Source organism: Athalia rosae, chromosome 3 (assembly GCF_917208135.1).
Source record: "Athalia rosae chromosome 3, iyAthRosa1.1, whole genome shotgun sequence".
NCBI lineage: Eukaryota > Metazoa > Arthropoda > Insecta > Hymenoptera > Athaliidae > Athalia > Athalia rosae.
Window position 1 is genome coordinate 16498289 of NC_064028.1, and position 16884 is coordinate 16515172.

The 16884-nt window shown below is 39.8% G+C and overlaps 2 protein-coding genes across 11 annotated transcripts in view; one reads left to right on the top strand and one right to left on the bottom strand.

Moving 5' to 3' along the window:
• LOC105683394 (rho guanine nucleotide exchange factor 10) overlaps nt 1-16884 on the top strand; it is a 43082-nt gene that overhangs the window by 8823 nt on the left and 17375 nt on the right. For all 3 annotated transcript variants that reach the window (XM_048652671.1, XM_012395944.3, XM_012395945.3), the window contains 3 exons: nt 1671-2221; nt 4671-4967; nt 5090-5250. In XM_048652671.1, the coding sequence (XP_048508628.1) occupies nt 1737-2221; nt 4671-4967; nt 5090-5250 (943 nt within the window). In that variant the 5' untranslated portion in view covers nt 1671-1736. The remainder of the gene's footprint in view (nt 1-1670; nt 2222-4670; nt 4968-5089; nt 5251-16884) is intronic.
• On the bottom strand, nt 8525-16884 carry LOC105683395. 8 transcript variants are annotated; one of them, XM_048652688.1, is made up of 6 exons: nt 16506-16884; nt 16011-16104; nt 14995-15141; nt 11374-11476; nt 10703-11013; nt 8525-10608 (listed from the first exon to the last, which is right to left on the bottom strand). In XM_048652688.1, exons 3-6 carry the CDS (start codon nt 15024-15026, stop codon nt 10191-10193), a joined length of 864 nt encoding a protein of 287 aa, XP_048508645.1. In that variant the 5' UTR covers nt 15027-15141; nt 16011-16104; nt 16506-16884; the 3' UTR covers nt 8525-10190. The 8 variants fall into 8 exon arrangements, with proteins under 8 accessions (XP_048508645.1, XP_048508644.1, XP_048508643.1 ...); XM_048652687.1 differs by having other exon boundaries at nt 10703-11022; nt 16506-16883; XM_048652686.1 differs by having other exon boundaries at nt 14983-15141; nt 16506-16883.

Consider the following 16884-nt stretch of genomic DNA (forward strand, 5'->3'; position numbering starts at 1 on the left):
GAGAAGAATTTCCGCAGTTGTCGCCAAATAACGTAATAGCGTAACTGTTTTTTCCCTCCTACTTTTAGGAGTAGACTACGACTAGATTTTTCAAGTCCCGAATACGAATGTGCTACAGATATGACGAACCCCTTGTGTGTGTTCCTTTTCAACTTCCCGTATTACTATCTGCACAGTTATATTACCCAAGTCTGCGGTACACCTGCATCCTTTCGGCGTCGTCGTCGTCGTCGTCGTCGAGGTTAAATATACAAAATTCAAAGATCTGCCCCGCGCCCTAAATAACCATCAACGAGATACAGTTTCACACGATCATCGTGTGTGATAGGAGCGCGTAAAAAATTTGAAAAATAAATGGAGATAAATAAATAAGTAAACTACGACATTGGTACCGTAGCTTGAGTACGTACTTCACACAGATCTTACAGAAAAAATATCCATCGTATACTGTTACACAGCGCGGAAGTAAATTCTTGTTTTTTTTTTGTTTTTTTCTCTGCTTCCAAATTTTTCACGCTCAGAATTTCTTTTACACGTCCAACGCTATAGGTAGAATGTAGAATTCAGGATTCGTAGCGGACTTTTTATACGAAACCTAATTTCGCAATATCGTTGGAGTGGATGTTTAAAAAATTTCTATAGTTTTAACAGCCTCAATAAATATAAATAGTTGAGCTAGTTTCGCTCACTTTCCTTTTAAAATTGTTTTTGATAACCGTGACGCCATCTTAATTAACACCCTGGTCGTCGTTAACGTACTTAACCGCGCTGTACATAATGTACGGCACGTGACACGCGACGATAAAAATTGCTACGCAACTGTCTGCAAGAATTATTTTACAAATTGCCAACGCAATTTTTCAGAAAAATTATTTTCATTCTCCTCCTTTTTCACATCACGTCGTTCGAGCGACTATTTTATAATGACGATAGTGATGATAATTTTGTTATGAAAAATATGTCGCGAGATGCTCCGTGTTACAGATGATATATCATACTCAGGTACAATGATAATAATAATAATATGATTTTTAAATATGAAATATTACGCGGGGAGCGAACGTCGTATCGTTGCGGTATACAGTATACGTCGATATTCAATATCGATATTATTATATATGAGTGATGATTTACCTAATTGTAAAGCTATGTTGGCGTGCCTCATGCGATGAAAATTGACGTTATTTAAATCGCAAATCGAACACGCGAGTATTATATACTGTGTATACCCGATCGGTAAAACAATTTATCCGCGTATCAAATTATGGGTACTTATTCAATTAGCTATGAAGGAGCAGGTTTATAACTACGTGCGGCGTATAAGTATAGTAAATTCAGATATACGCGTATATCGCGTTGTGCATTGTGGGAAACATGTTTTGAAGATGGGAATACGAGGTAACGAGAATCGTCTTATGTATATCTTTACGCGGTACATGATCACATTAGATTTGACACGTTAGGTTTCTAAAAAAGACCAAAAAAAAAAAACGAACGAAAAGGAAGCCCATTCTCTACGGAACCTGCTGCCCCAATTCGATTCACCCAATTCGCCGGATTTCTATCCACAATTCCGTCTATTATGCAATCGCAAAAGTGTCGTATCGACGTGATTATGTGTGAAGAGATTTTTATTCAGTATTTCGTTTTTGTTTTTTTGTGTCTTCCAGATGTGGTACGGGAAATTATGCACCGAGAAGAGGAAGGACTTGAGGGTGGTAAATCGAGGATGAACAATGGCCTCCTCCCTCGGTGCGGGTGGACCGGGTCTGGCTCAAGGAAATTCAATTCCTCGAAGAGCCAACCTGGAGTTCCCGCCACCTCCACCCTATCCTCCGCCCTCGCGTCACGTGACGTCGGCCGGTGCTGCGGTGTCATCTTCGATTTCTCCTTTGTCGTCAAATATCGTTGCACCAGGTGCTGCTGCCCCGTCGACGCCCCCGATGGCCGCCACTTCTTCGTCTCTGCCAAGGCATTCTAGTCAGCTGACTCCTGCGGCGGCACAGGACTACGCTTACGCTTACTACGAGCCCGGACCAAGTCGCCTGCATCCTTCGTCAAATTTTCATCATTCCCACTTACAGTCCCCCACCATACGACTCGGAATCCAAAGACAGCAGCAACAACTCAGTCCCAATCATCAGGAGTCTTTGAGGAGGCATACCTATGTCACCAGATACGGAACGGAGGAGAATATCTATGAGGAAATTTCGGAAATAAGGTGAGATTTCTATTTGTTCGGAGTGAAGGAAGAAAAGGAAAATTTCTTCAATGACCGCGTACGTACAGAGTACATCGTATGCGTATCTACCGCCTAAATTAGTTCGAGCGAAAACCAGTTCCAATTTGTTACGTTACGCTCAATTTTAAACGTTGCCATATATAACGACGTACGGAGTAATTTGTCTTCGAAATAACAGGTAATCGGTGAATTTTATTCAATGTATATTTCAACTTTCATATAGGCTACGCATACGTACGTACGTATACGTATACGTATATAATGCATATTTATCGATGAAGCTATAATTATTCATTAACAAAAATGAAAGCGCAAATTTTAATATCCTCCGTATAATCCGAGGAGGTGAATTATTTTAGAATTTTTAACAGAGGTATAATCAAATCGGAAAAGTATAATGAATAGTTTCGCGTGTGTACGTACGATTCGTCGGTCGGTGTACGTATAGTTCCGAGAATGTTGCCGGTGCGGTTGATGCAGTTGCAGTTGGAGTCGTTGGTGCATGTTGAATTGAGAAACACTGATCTAGACTAAATAATAAGAAGTTACGGTTCGTCGTGAAACGAGCACGTGTAAAACGAACCCACTCGACCAACCAGCGACCGATGACGTTGAACCTCCCGGTGGTCGATGGCGGTAGGTAACGTCAGATGTAAAAAAACAAAGCGCCATTTTATTCTATAGTTATAAATTAGAAGGAAGTTCCCCTCTCCGGTTAAACACTATCGAATTAAAGTACCAAGAAAAAGGTGGAAACGGATGTAATCTTTCAACTCATTACGTGGCATCGGGGTGATAGAAATCGCTCGTTCTTTGTTCTTTGTTTTTATCGTCAGCCCGTGGATTTATAACGTCAGAACCGAAGAAGAGTGATCATAGATTTAACGAGCGATATGACGTGCATTGTAAATAACGAAGTACAAGAAAAACGCGAGTAATTTTAAAACAATAATGGACGTGGATCAGGTTTGGTTTGTTTTTTTTTTTTTTGTTTTTTTATTTATTTTCTTTATTTTTTCTCTTACATTTATTTGCGAACTTGACAAATTACTCCGTACCACAGAAAAACTTCATGGGTGGTCGAATTCTGCGGTCGCTGCTGCTATTCCTTATGCCGCAGCGGCGCTTTCTTGGGAGTTAGTTCTCTGAATATTCCCCCATGCATGCCACATTATATAGGGTGTCTTTTTCGTACCGGTTTATATCGTCGAACGCCGTATAATACGATTATGTTAAAGTATATAGGTAATCGATGTTTTCTGAACATTTTAAAAACGTGATTTTTCAGTTTTTCTTTGTTCTCATCCCGCAATCGGATAATTATGAGAATATCTTCGTAATTATGAGAAATAAAATCACTCGGATTCACTCATTACCGATCTCATTTAATTTTATCTGTTAAAAAATGTTCACGATCCAAGTGCGAAGGGTAGTCGACCTTCGAAATTAATTGTGAATTTGAACGGAGTCTGCTTACTTTTTACACGCCGTGTAAATAAAACGTATCATACATATGTACGACGCGTGTATAATATATAACGAAGCACACGTGCATCATGTGTTACTTTACGGTAGTCGTTGACCGGTTGCCGTGACGCGTATTGAAAAGCATGATATATATTTTCAGGAGTGAAAAAGATTTTTGAAAAAGTGTTTCTTACAAAGGGTACGTAATTTGTTGGGTGATTAAAAACTTTATTGTGATTGAGGAGGCCTTCGATTCTCCACTCTGTATTTTTTTCATTTTCAATTTATTATTAATGGTTATTATCACAGGCTATATAGTTACAATTTAATGATAGTTTTTTAATTAGTTGGAAGCGCCGCGCCGCTCACGTCTCGGTGTCGGTATCGCGGTGTGAAATAGTGGCAGCTCCTAACTAAGCTTTATCTTATTCCCTTATTAGAAAGGTGGGTTATTTTACCAAATAAAACCCTAAAACTAGGTGACTTTTATTGGTGGTATTTATTGATACGAACAGGCCCTATGCTTACCTATGCCCACACTCGAACTCTACCGGAGCTCCTGCAACATTACGATGCCGATCCCGAGACGCTGCGCCGCAGCTTGCACGGAATCTCTAAACAGGTTTAAGGTTACGGGTCGAGCAGGTACATCCAATAAATATTCTACGGATTAATTTATATGGTAAAAAATCGGTGAAAAATAAAAGTATCTCTGTACCATCCTCCTCCGCGTGTCTCACTCACCGATGGACCGACGACGAAAACAAGAATTTCGAATGTCGTCGCTTTCGAATTGTTCTACAAAACGCCCCGTTCGTGTAAACGATAAAAATTCGACCGCTCAAAGGAAGGGGGAAGAAGACCGGTGTCCACGGATTTTTCGAATTATCGCTAAATGTAATTCGTACGGTTTTTGTAGTTGTTGAGATCGATTTTTTTTTCTTTTTTTTGCGCACGACAGCCGGCAATGTCGAAGGGGTCTTCACGGTTCGAGGAGATCTTTGGTCGCCGAGGAGGTCCGAAGAGTCCAGTTGAAGCACCGTAGAGTTCTTGGCGAACTGAACCTCAGCGTCGAAGCGATGCTGATGCCTCCTGGTTCTAATTGTCCCGTTCAAAACGAAAGAGGTCAAAGAAGTCAAAGAGGAACATCTTCGACGGAAGAACTACTAGCTTCGGTCAGTCCAACCGATGAACTATTATCCCCCGTTGCCTGCGATTTGGATAGCGGATTCAGCGGTAGCTCCAGTGCAAGTTACAGGTCAATAGAAATTCGTTTCAGATCTATAAATTTCAAAATAATGTTCGAACGAACAAATGGAATTGCTCGTCGATAACCCCGTAGACATTCTTATGAACGTGTATTGAATTTATTTCATTCAGATCTGGACTCGGATCGCTCAGTCGTGGATTCGTGAGGACTAGTACCCCGGAGCTTGCCGCAGCTGGAGGAAATTCTCAGAAAAAGGCAAAGGCTGTAATGCTATGGCGGAAGGGCTGGAAAGGATGGAAGAAAATTCAGTCGTTCGGGGCTACTAATAAGGGTAAGTGACACCCTCCATCGTCTCTGAAAATAGTTTCTAGAAAGTTTGGGGAAAATACGAGCAATTCGAAGGGCTGGCTATTTGCATATCGTATCAATTTATACACCGCAACGAGCGGCCTCCGCAACCACTTTGGTTCAAATTCTCCCTCGTCGATTCTTTAATTTTCGCTAATGATGACAAAGCGACTCGCTAAGTATACTTTACTGTACAGTATCGCTGTGACCCCCGTTCGTGTGCATAACGCCCATTACAGTAATATCGCACAACGATGCGGTAGCTGATGGCTCGCGTATATATGCATAACCTTCTGTTCCGCGAATTATTCTACCGAGATTGCAACTGTCAGAGGATATAATGACTAGATTATTTGCGAACAATGGTGTCCAACGACCTCAACTCTCGCCTTTATTCGCTCCAACGTCGTTGTAATAAATTCATTCATTCATCTCCGCGAAAATGATAAGGATAAGTATCATATATACATAGCGTAGAATATCCATTCTAGAAGAAAGCTGTGCTAGCTTCGTTTTTTCAGCGTTTTTTTCTTACTTCTCGTCTCCGTATAATCGTGGTGATATACTTGGAAATAAGACTGATAGATTTGTTTGTAGCCTGAAGAAAAAGGATGAAGAGAAACGGTAACGGTTAGGAAATCGAATCGAGTATTTCTTCATTTTTATTATTTCTACGATTACCCCCGACCGTCGTTGGCTTCGCCCGACTATAATCTCATTGAAATTACCTCGTTTCGTCGTCTTGTATGCTCGACTGACTTAAACTTCTCAGCAAAGACAAGGCATGTATCGCTGTACACAGCGGCTAATTAGTGTCACTCTCGGTGATAATTTCGAGGTAAATGAGAGCGGGAAGTGACGTCATTGTATTATAACATATGTACTTACTCGACGAACTATTCAGTGCGTAAATCCCACGGTTTTTCGTTGTGTTTTTTTCTCTTTCTCCTGTTTTCGTCTTTACATCCAGCTGTGCTCCGCAGAAATATATCGCCGTCTTTTTAATTCATTCAATCCAATCCGAATCTTTTTGCTCTCCTGGTGTATCGCGCGACGGAAAATGGAATTGCGAAAGTGTGAAAAATTTTGACTCGCAACAATTGACGAGATTAAAAAAATGTACATACGAATCGTCACAGTCGTAACCGTCACGTTTCGCTGCACCTCAATCTCGTCGCTGTATACTCGCCGGCGATTATATCTAATTAAAGTTCGTTGTCATCGCGTAGCACGCGGGAATTTCTACAATTTCTTATACATACATACGTATGCACAGAGTTACACGCGGTACGTCGTATTTTCCGACGCTCTTCAACAATTGATTTGATAATTGGACTTCGGGGTCGCACGATCATCGTTATAATATAAGCGTGTTATTTTATACACCCGTAGTAATTAACTGATAATTAATTACGACCGCGCGCACAGTGCTGCTCGGCACAGTGGGGTGTATATTATACCCGTAATATCGTACGGTGGTCCCGTAACATACCGACACAATCGGTCAATTATGACCTTTACTACTATTATTCGTCGGTCAATTTTTTTTCTCCTTCCCCCCCCCCCCCCCCCCCCCCCCGAACTTTATATATTCTTTATTCCGTACCTCGCATAATGGCCCCCGTAATTAATAATTATTATGCTCGAATTTATCGGCTTTTATTAAATCGTACAGGAATATACATAATCTAAGTGCATTGCCCGCGCACTCTCTTTTCAAATCGCGGTCGACGATGAATAGCCCTTTGGACAAAAAAATATACCACTTCAAGACGTACTTACGTACGTATGTATTCACGTACGGTGTACGTGTTTACTTGCAGAGGCGTAATTTGAATTTCTATAAAAAATCATTGGAAACGGGAAGAAAATTCAATGCGTTCAATGTCCTGATTCAAACTCGACGTTTTTTTTCTCTTCTTATACTTGTAAAAGTGTTTCGATGATTTGAAGAACTCCTACGAAGTTAAATGTTTCACATCATTAGTCATAGTTTAATTTCTCACAATTGATTGATTACACGGAGGAAAACTTTCGTATCATATTTATGCTACGCAGGGACGAAGATGAGAATAGTAGAGAGTGAAATGTTGAAGAACTTTAATAATTTTGCCTTCAATCGCACGGGACCTTTCACTTATTTCGTTACGCCACTGCGCCGTTAACCCTTTAGTATATATACATAATTATACACACATACATAAAACCTTTATTTAACACGTACATACAGCTACACTTCTATAGGTATGTGCGGCACATACGTTAAACCGCATGAATGGGAAAGCGTACGTTATATACCAGCTCCGTCCCTAATTTCTTAAAAGATCGGCCCCAGCCGTTGTAATTTTATTTTTTATTAGTATTGTCGTTTTTCCTTTTTGTTCTTATTCTTATTATTATGATAATCTCGCATGCGCCCGTATACAGGGTGGTCCGTTTTTTACGGTTTTATTTTTACTGTATCGTTGAATCGGTAATTACGATTCACCCGTTTTTTTTCCCCGCGAGTAAAATATGAGAATAGCACACCTGACCGTGTCTCTATTCGATATTTTTGATGGAGAACTTTTTTACCAAACTCGTCCGCTTATAGCTGTATATGCATGTATCAGAAGTTGGCACACCGGGTGTGTCGTTTATATTCACGTGAATGTGTGAGTGTTAAATGGACGTACGTACGAAGGGCGAGTATACATATAATATAAGGTATGAACGAAGAGCGCGTATTAACCCCGTACGAGAACGCGGTATACACGTAGGATGACGCAAGCACGCATTCATTGCACGAGAAGAGTTGAGAGAGCCGCAGACGCGGGCCGAGTTAATTATTGGTACTTGGTAAGGGTCAGCCCATGGGTCATTCCGCGGGGAGCAGATGCGAGGCAATGTGGCTGTATCTCTCTCGATGCCATTATTCTTTTGTACTTTCTATCTTTGTCTCTTACTTCTGCTTTTCATCCTTATATACACTCTTCTTCGCTCTCTTGAAAGTTTTGCTCTTTCGCTCCGCGGCCCGTTCGTTCTTTGAGATTCTTATATGATCTCCCGACGATCTTTTAACAGACTTGGGAAGCGAAGAATCGAGATGAACATAGGCATCGTGAACGTTAACGGAGGTGGGCTGCACTTATTTAAATCGTCAGCGGGATAAGGTTTAAGAAAAATACAAATGTATGTTCACAAAGTTTATGTGTAGTGGTGCTTAGCCTCGACTGCAGTTCGTATAATATCGTATCACGGCCTCGTGGAGAAACGGATTTTTTTTCTTTTTTTTTCTTTTTTTTTTTACTTCTTTCACTTCCAAATCTCCGAAGTTCTTCTCGCTCCTTCGGTCTTCCGTTCTCTCGTAGACCACGGTCATATAATCTTAAGTGCCTGCATCTGTTTTGCCTTTTTATCTCGACAGTTTGGAGGGTGAAACTCTAGACTGCGCGTCCTTTTTTTTTTCCACCCCTAAATATTCCTACCAAATACTGCAGGACGACGAATCTTCTGTCAACTAATTATACGTGTAGATTTTCATCTTTACTTGTTAGACGACAACATTTGTTTCGCGTATTTCCAAAACAGTCAGGAGTTGCAATAAAAATTAGCCGTTAAGTTGCAGGTGATTTCGTCGATATTTATTTTTGCCAACGAAATTCGGACTCGCCCAATTGTTTTAATTATATATTACCTATAGGTAATCACAATCATCTTTCCCAGTATTATACATGTATATATATATACGAGTAGTTTTTCAATTTATTAGATGTTTATCTATATTCATTATTTAATGTTAACAACAATAGGTGTACACAATGAGTTATTTTAGATGCGATTTTGAACGCTGCAGGCCGTCGTCATCGCGATGCGTAAAGAATGAACGCGACACACCGCGAGAACTTGAAAAAGGATTAGCAACGGTTAATATTCGGTTCCAGTTGTAGCATCCGTCATCGAATAATGGGATATTGTAGTCCCGGTATTTGGAGCCGAGGTTCGACGATCTCTGAGGCGATATATTTTAACCATGAGAAACATCACTGCGGAGGCTCACGGTTAGAAAATTCCGTTGATACATATAACACATACCTACAGACGATTCAGATATTCAATCGATTTACCGAACAGCCGAGACAATTCTTCCAGGTCTTCTTCTTTTTTTTCAATTTTTTTCCTTCTACTTTTCCATTCTTTATTCAAATTGAAGCGTTATTTCTAACAGCTGCTGCTGCGGCACTTCTCATTGTCGAAACTTGAAATTTTAACCGAGAGAACGAACCTCAATGGCTTTGGCATCACCCGATCACCGATAATTTCCAGATAAAATAATCGAAGAATGCGATAGAAACCAGACGACTTGAATTTAAAGGGCAGTAAACTTGACCATTAACATTTTTAACCATACCCAGGGGTTGCAGGGAATAGTTTCTCGTTTTTTTTTGCTTTTTTTTCCTGTATCCCCACTCTCGAATGTTCTGCGCCGGGATTATATATTATGTATGTATCGTTCAGTAAATCCTTTTATAATTAATTTGTTATCGTTAATATTATTATTATTATTATTATTATTATCGTTATTATTATTTGTTCACATCGTTGAATAGTTGAAACAAACTTCGGAAATAAAGATAACTACAAAATTAAATCTCCCGTCAGGATATCAACTCTTGAAAAAGAATCTCACTCACGTTTATTTTTCCGAGTTATTTTCATCCAGTTTATTCTCCGTGCTTTGTTTGACCGGTCAAAGTTAGTACAGTTATCAATATTCGACGCACATTCACAGCACGCACGTATGTATATATAAAAGTCGAAGGATGTAGATAATTGGAAATATTATCAATCGATAGACGAAACGAAAAAGTATTTTTTTTTTTTTTTTTGTTCCCTATCATCGTTTATTTTTTGTTCTCTTGAGTATATATAGACACTGTAACGTTAATGTTTTTCGGCGATTCTTTCGACAGCGTTGAGAATTCGCGTCATAATCACACGATTCTCTTCATCCCGTCGTTTCGTGTAATCCAAGAATTCGGTGAGACGTCTCTCAAGGGCGCATTCGTGACCTTTGTGAGGTTCATCGTGTCTTCTGAACTTGTTCGGACGCCTGTGAATATCGTCATCTTCGTCGTTCAACGAATGATTGCCGTTTTTCTTAGCGAGCGCTAAAGCGTCGCGTAAAAATTGATGAGGAGAGTCGTCACGTTCCTTAGAAAAATCTTTAACACGTAACGCCGGTATGGCGGATGGGATCTTCACCGTTTTAATCGAAAGTTCGGTTGCCGGTGGTAATCGCGAGACCAGAACTTCGCTCGCATCGCGTCGTCTCAACTCCTGGGCGATTCGCGATGATTTACTGGAAGGACGATAAAATATAATATATTATTCGATGAATTTGGAATTCTAACGACGATTCGGACGATGAAAGGGGGATTCCCTTTCTCGCTCACCTGGATGGCCTGAGTCGACGAAGCGGATCTCTCGGTGGTACCCTTTCAATTTCTATTGAAAAATCTTCATTCAGATTTCTTATGCGTCGAAGTGCCGCGACCGACGGTGATTCCTCGGCGTCGGAATCCGCTCGTTGTCCCTCCTCGGGCGAGGCCGGCTCCTCCTCTCCGGTTACGGAGAGACATAGAAATTCGTGAGGATTCACGTCGTCTTCGTCAACCCTTTGACCGTATCCGAGTACTTCGTCTATAGCGCCGTAAAACGGCCACGATACGTCGTCCGATTTATTCTTGTCTCCGTGCACCGGGTTCTTCAGTTCCTTAAACAAAATTCACTCTAGTCACCTGGGCACCGAAAATTATTATTACTATTTACGTATAATAGCCGGTTGAATTTTAACGATCGTCTTCGAATACTATAATCTAATTGCCTTCTGTCACGAGATTATCAATTTTCGAAACTTCAATTCCACTCGCCTAACCAGTTCGACGTGACTCGAAAATTATACCTTTTCGGTTATCAAACGCCCTTTTGCTTACGATTAGCTCACAGATTGAAATCGCGTTTTATGGGTATATAGTAAAGTAATCAATGGAATGAGTTTGTTTGAAATTGAAAATTATAGATTTTCGGGGGACGTGGGGGAGGGGGAACTTAAAACAAGCCTCACTTTGTATTGCTGCAATAAATTCGACCATTTCTTTTTGAGAACACGGTAGTGAACGTCAGCCATGATGGTTGGAAATTCTTGTCTCATTTGCTGAAGGATGTGCCTGTAAATAAAAGGGTTTCAATTAATTCGTTTAATATTATTTTCACACGAGAATGGCGAGTATTAAAGACATAATCGGGGAAAAATTTCTTTGGATTATAACTGATTTCTTTTGCAAAAGTATCTTCAATTTGCGATGATCAATATTTTATTTATCTTTGAAAAATCGCCCCACGAATTGCAAGATGGTTTTTATATTTGTGCCGCTTTTGATTTATCGGGAAATATTCTCACTTTCGTCTCATCTTTGTCCGACAGTTCTAATGACGTTTAAGAATGACGACGCGTCTCCATCGTTTTCCACCGATACGTGATGTGGAGAGTCCTCGTCAATTATCTCTTCTTTTGGTTCGATTCTTACACTCATTTTAATTATGTGATGGACACAAGTGTTGGCAAACATTTGTCAGCTGCGAATGTGATACCAATAACCGCGCATGCGACGTGTTCGAAGCAACTCAAAGTTGCGCAGTTTAAAAACGCGCACGGAAATGCTCCATAAAATTATTTTTTCTGGCACAGCTGCCTTCGAAAAGTAAGGAAGCTGCCTTACGGTCATTTTTATAATAAAAACCCATCGCGAATTCGATCCACATAGTTGAGATTGAAATTTGTTCATTATGATGCTATCGCCTTCTCACATTTAACTCGATGATTTTCCCTATCGAATGTGGACAGTTCATTTTTGATTATTTCTGTTTCCTTCAATTCGCCAATTCTGACGAATCTATAGATTTGTTTGTATAACACGTTTGGTGTTAAAATCCGGGGACTGATTGACCGTTTCTCCAAGCACTGCTTCTTTTCCATATATTTAGAATTTACGAGTTTCCACTGGGGCGGAAGGAAGACTCCCGTTCATATTATACGTCTCTTCACACCAGTCGAGAAACGTCGCGCAAACCCTTCAGATTCACACCGATCAAATTAATTTTGTTCCGTTATCAATTCCTTTTTTTACTCTCAATGCGAAAAAACGCGAATCGAGGATATGAACTCTATTTCATAATTTTTCTACGGGTTCCTAATATAATTATATCTACACAAACCGCAAGGGGGCGAACCACCCAGGTACCGCAAAGATATTTTTTTCTCTTTTCCCTTCCCCCAATTACTTTCATATCTCTCTTTCCGGTTTCCCCTTCTTTCTTTATACTCTTCATTCAAACGTTGCATGTATTCTCATTCCAATACCACGGAAATGCGAGAATATAATAATCGCGTGTGCGCTGTGTAACTGTATGTATAGTAAATTATTACGTGGCGTGCAGAGGAGGTAGTGCGTTGAACAGTAGTAAGGATAAGTACGTAACAAGTACATACGAATCGTATTATTCCTCCTCGGTAATAACACACCACATAATACCGATGATTCAAACGTATCACACTCCAGGGTGGTCCAAATCTGACGATTCGCTACCATCTTTCCCATGTGATCCGAAGTTGTTCTTTTTGTTTCTGTTACTCATTCACTGCGCGTGCAAGAAACGGAATCGTACAACATGTGTTCCACTGCAATCTTTTAATAACTGAACGTCAATTAGCCGCAGAGACGCACGTATGAATTGTCATTGAATCATCGTTGAAATCGCTCGTGTTGTAGCCGTTTGCCAATAATCTTCGCGTGCGCGTACAATGTCGAGCAAGGGGAACCAGAAGGGAGTAACAAAAAAAGAAGTGAGATGTGCTCAAAGAAGCGATCCTATAAAATCAGAATAATGACTCCAGGCTTGCAGCAACATTGCCGTTAATCTTTGACCTAAAATTACCGCAGTAGGGCCGCTTCGATGGCCACGAGATGATTTATACATAATGTCTGCTTGCAGCGGAAATTCCGAGAAACAAATTCTTTTTCAAACAGTTCGGAAGTAGCGAGATGCGAAGCGAAGAGTTTGGTTCACGTATACTATATGTATACAGTATGAGATGTACGAACTAAGAAGAGAGGGATCTCTCTCTCTCTCTCTCTCTCTCTCTCTCCTAATGGTTTCGCTAAATTCGAAACGCCTCCTCCGCAAGCTCTGTCGCGCATCTAATTGTAAGTTTACGTTATACATCAATTGTATATACACATAGATGCATACATAACGTTTCTGACAAAGCGTTTCCTCGTATGATTATAAAACAAAGATCAACAGAGTCGATCCGATAACTTTAGTCTTTAATAGTCGCATTCGTGGAGTGTTACGCGATCCGGAAAAATTCCACAGGGTGCCCTGTGTATAGCTACCATTGTTTTTTTGTTTTTTTTTTTTTTGTTTTTTGCTTTTTTTTTTCCATGTACTAGATTTTTCTCATGGCTTCGCGTTGCGTGTGCCATTAAAGCAAGAGATGAAAAAAAAAAAAAAACATGAATAAAACAAAGTAGAATGAATTCCTGAGCGCAGCGTGAATCAAGTTCGTTTTAATTCTCTGTGCACACATAATGTGACGTATATTGTACATAGTAAATGCGTACTAAGCTACTACATACTCTGGGAGGAAAGCTGGAAACAGTTTCTCGGTTACATAGGTAGATATAAAGCAGTCGAGTCGTATATAAAACGTGAAATGAAACGTCGTTTAGGTTGACGTCATCGAAACCAATCGACCTTGCCGGAGACGACTGTGAGTCTGATCGTCTATATAATCTTGCAATAAAAATCTACCGTATACATACGTATAGATATATTATGCATATTGTTATTATGATATTATCCAAGTCAAAGATCTATTATTCGATTTGACACATATATCGGTATTTATGTAACATGTAAGGTGTATCGTATACATGTATATACGTGCACGTGAAACGTTGGGGGATTAAAATTGTCAATCAAAATGAAGATCAATGAGACGGCGACGCATGCGCCGGAAATACTTATGAGATTTGCGCATCCGCATTAATAGAAAATGAAATGGGAATTGCTTGTCTGGTTGTTTGCTCGTTGTCCGTTTTAATGCGCGCTCTGCTGCAGCCATTTTGTGACCCCCCTCAATTCTTTGCTATACGTACAATAAACGATTAAGATTGCACGTAGCCCACATATCATATGCCCGAAAGAGAGGAGAGTTATGCATTTATTTTCTGTCCAATATAACTCGGCCTCTCGAGCGTGACGCAGACTACAAGGTCGCGTTACTAGACTTCCACGATTTATTCCATTTCCGGCGCCCGATCCCCATCTATGTTCACCGAAATCTTTCAAGCAGCTATGCAACGTTCTTAGTAAAATAAAACATCGGCTTCGATTAGCACGCGCGTATACGACGATAACGACCGAAGAGCGAAATGAACATCGTTATCTGGTCCGCTGTACTTTTTGATCCTTGAAAAGGACCTTTTTATTCTAATAACGTACACCGCTCGAGGAATATGGCGAGAAAAAAATGAAACGAAATCGATGAAATCGGCGCAAACGATGCTCACGACAAATAATCCCCCGGCAATCAGTGCCAAGAACGCGAGATTTCATAGCAGAAATACAGTTGTATATATGTATATATTTATATAATGCGTACGTGTACCTGTGTACGTACATCGGGTATTGGTTGTACATAGAGATAATCATCGATGTGCTATGCACTTGCCCGCGGCCTTCTAGTTTCTCTCCACCATCCCTCCGCCCCTCAACTTCGTCTCCTCCTCCTCCTCCTTCTCCTCATCATTTAATGTCCCACTCCAACCTTAGAAACGTCATTCTCATCTTAACGCGACGCTATAGGTAAACTATACCGCAAACTGCACACACGCCAAAGAGAATTCGGTCTCGAACGTCGTTCGTGTCTCTAGTCGATAAGTTCGAATCTATACGGAGAAATAATTTATCCCAAAAATTCAACATTCGCTTATCTCATCATCATCATCGGATACCGTTATCCTTTTTTTTTTTTTCTCATTTCTGGTTTTTTAACATGCAGTATAATGCGCCTGTCTCGCGCATATCAGTTGTTTATACATATGTATAATAACGTATCGGGTATACATATTATTGTATATCGTTATTATTTATACAGGATCTTCTACTCCGAACGGTGTTTTATATAAGACACTTGATAATAATGTGGATAATTATTTGAAAAAATAAAATGAAAAAACAGATACAAAAAATCGACTAGGAGGCTACAGATGTGTCGAGTTTCTTACAGTGTCAAGTGTTGATGATCACGTATATGTACCTCGTTTAAAAAAAAGTATATATTGGTTTTCTTTTTTCCTATCTGTGGTATGACAAACCATAAATGTTACGATAGTGTGTTTTTCGTTGGTTTGTGGTATTCGTCCATTTGATTTGATTTGATAAATATCAAATATCGCGATTATGTAAAATGATTATGGTTACGGGTGGTGGAAATAATTGTGGTGGTTGCGTTCAGCGGTGAATTTGTTTAGTTTACTTTAGCTATATTATGCTGCGTAAGTAGAACACAATTCAGAGGATCGGGATCAAGCGCAAAGTGCAACACAAACGAGTGGTGAGATATTATCGTTTTATAACAAACATATGTATATCGTGTGATTTAAAAATTATAATTATAAATTACGTTATACTCACTCCCATCCAGCTTGCGCCGAATATTTTCGTCCGGTAAACAAATTTCCATTTTCTTTCCTCAGCTGAATAAATCGTGACGTTAAGTTCTCCGTCCCTAATTAATTGAGAAATAATAATTGTTATTATTATTATTATGATAATTATTACAATTATCATCGTCGTCGTCGTTATTACTATGATAATTGTTATCACACATGAAATTTATACGGTATATACATATATCGTAGAGTGAACATTTCATTACACTTATATATTACAACATGGAAAAATAATAACAACAAAAACGATTTTCGTACGACACAACACGTGCGGGTTTAATATGTAGATACATATGTATATATATAAATTATACGAGCAGCTATATATGTATGCGTAGTATATATGTATACATAGTAGACGGTATATATATATATATGTATATATATATATATACATATGTACGATATATATATATATACGTGCTTGTATTTGGGTATTTAAGAGCGTGAGACTCACAACGAAATTTGGTCTGATGATAAACGTGAGTCATGTCTCGGGTCCGAAATGGCAAAACTGATCATGTTCGGATTCTAATGCGTACTAAAATGTAGACCTCGTTTCAGTCTTGACTTGGGGAAATAAGTGGGGGATGTGTAAGCGCGTTGCAGGCGAACGACGACGACGGACGGGACTTGCTGCCGCTGCTACTGCTGCTGCTGCTGCTGCTGGTTCTCTAGTTGCGTGATGATGGTGGTGGTGGTGGTGCGTTACTTGCTGTTGGAAGCGATGCTGAAGTGTTGAGGAAGGGAGGAGGACGTGGAATTCATTGGTAGAGAGAACTGCTTGGGTGATATCCAACGAAAACAAACTGTATCGCCATCTCTCAATCGTTTCT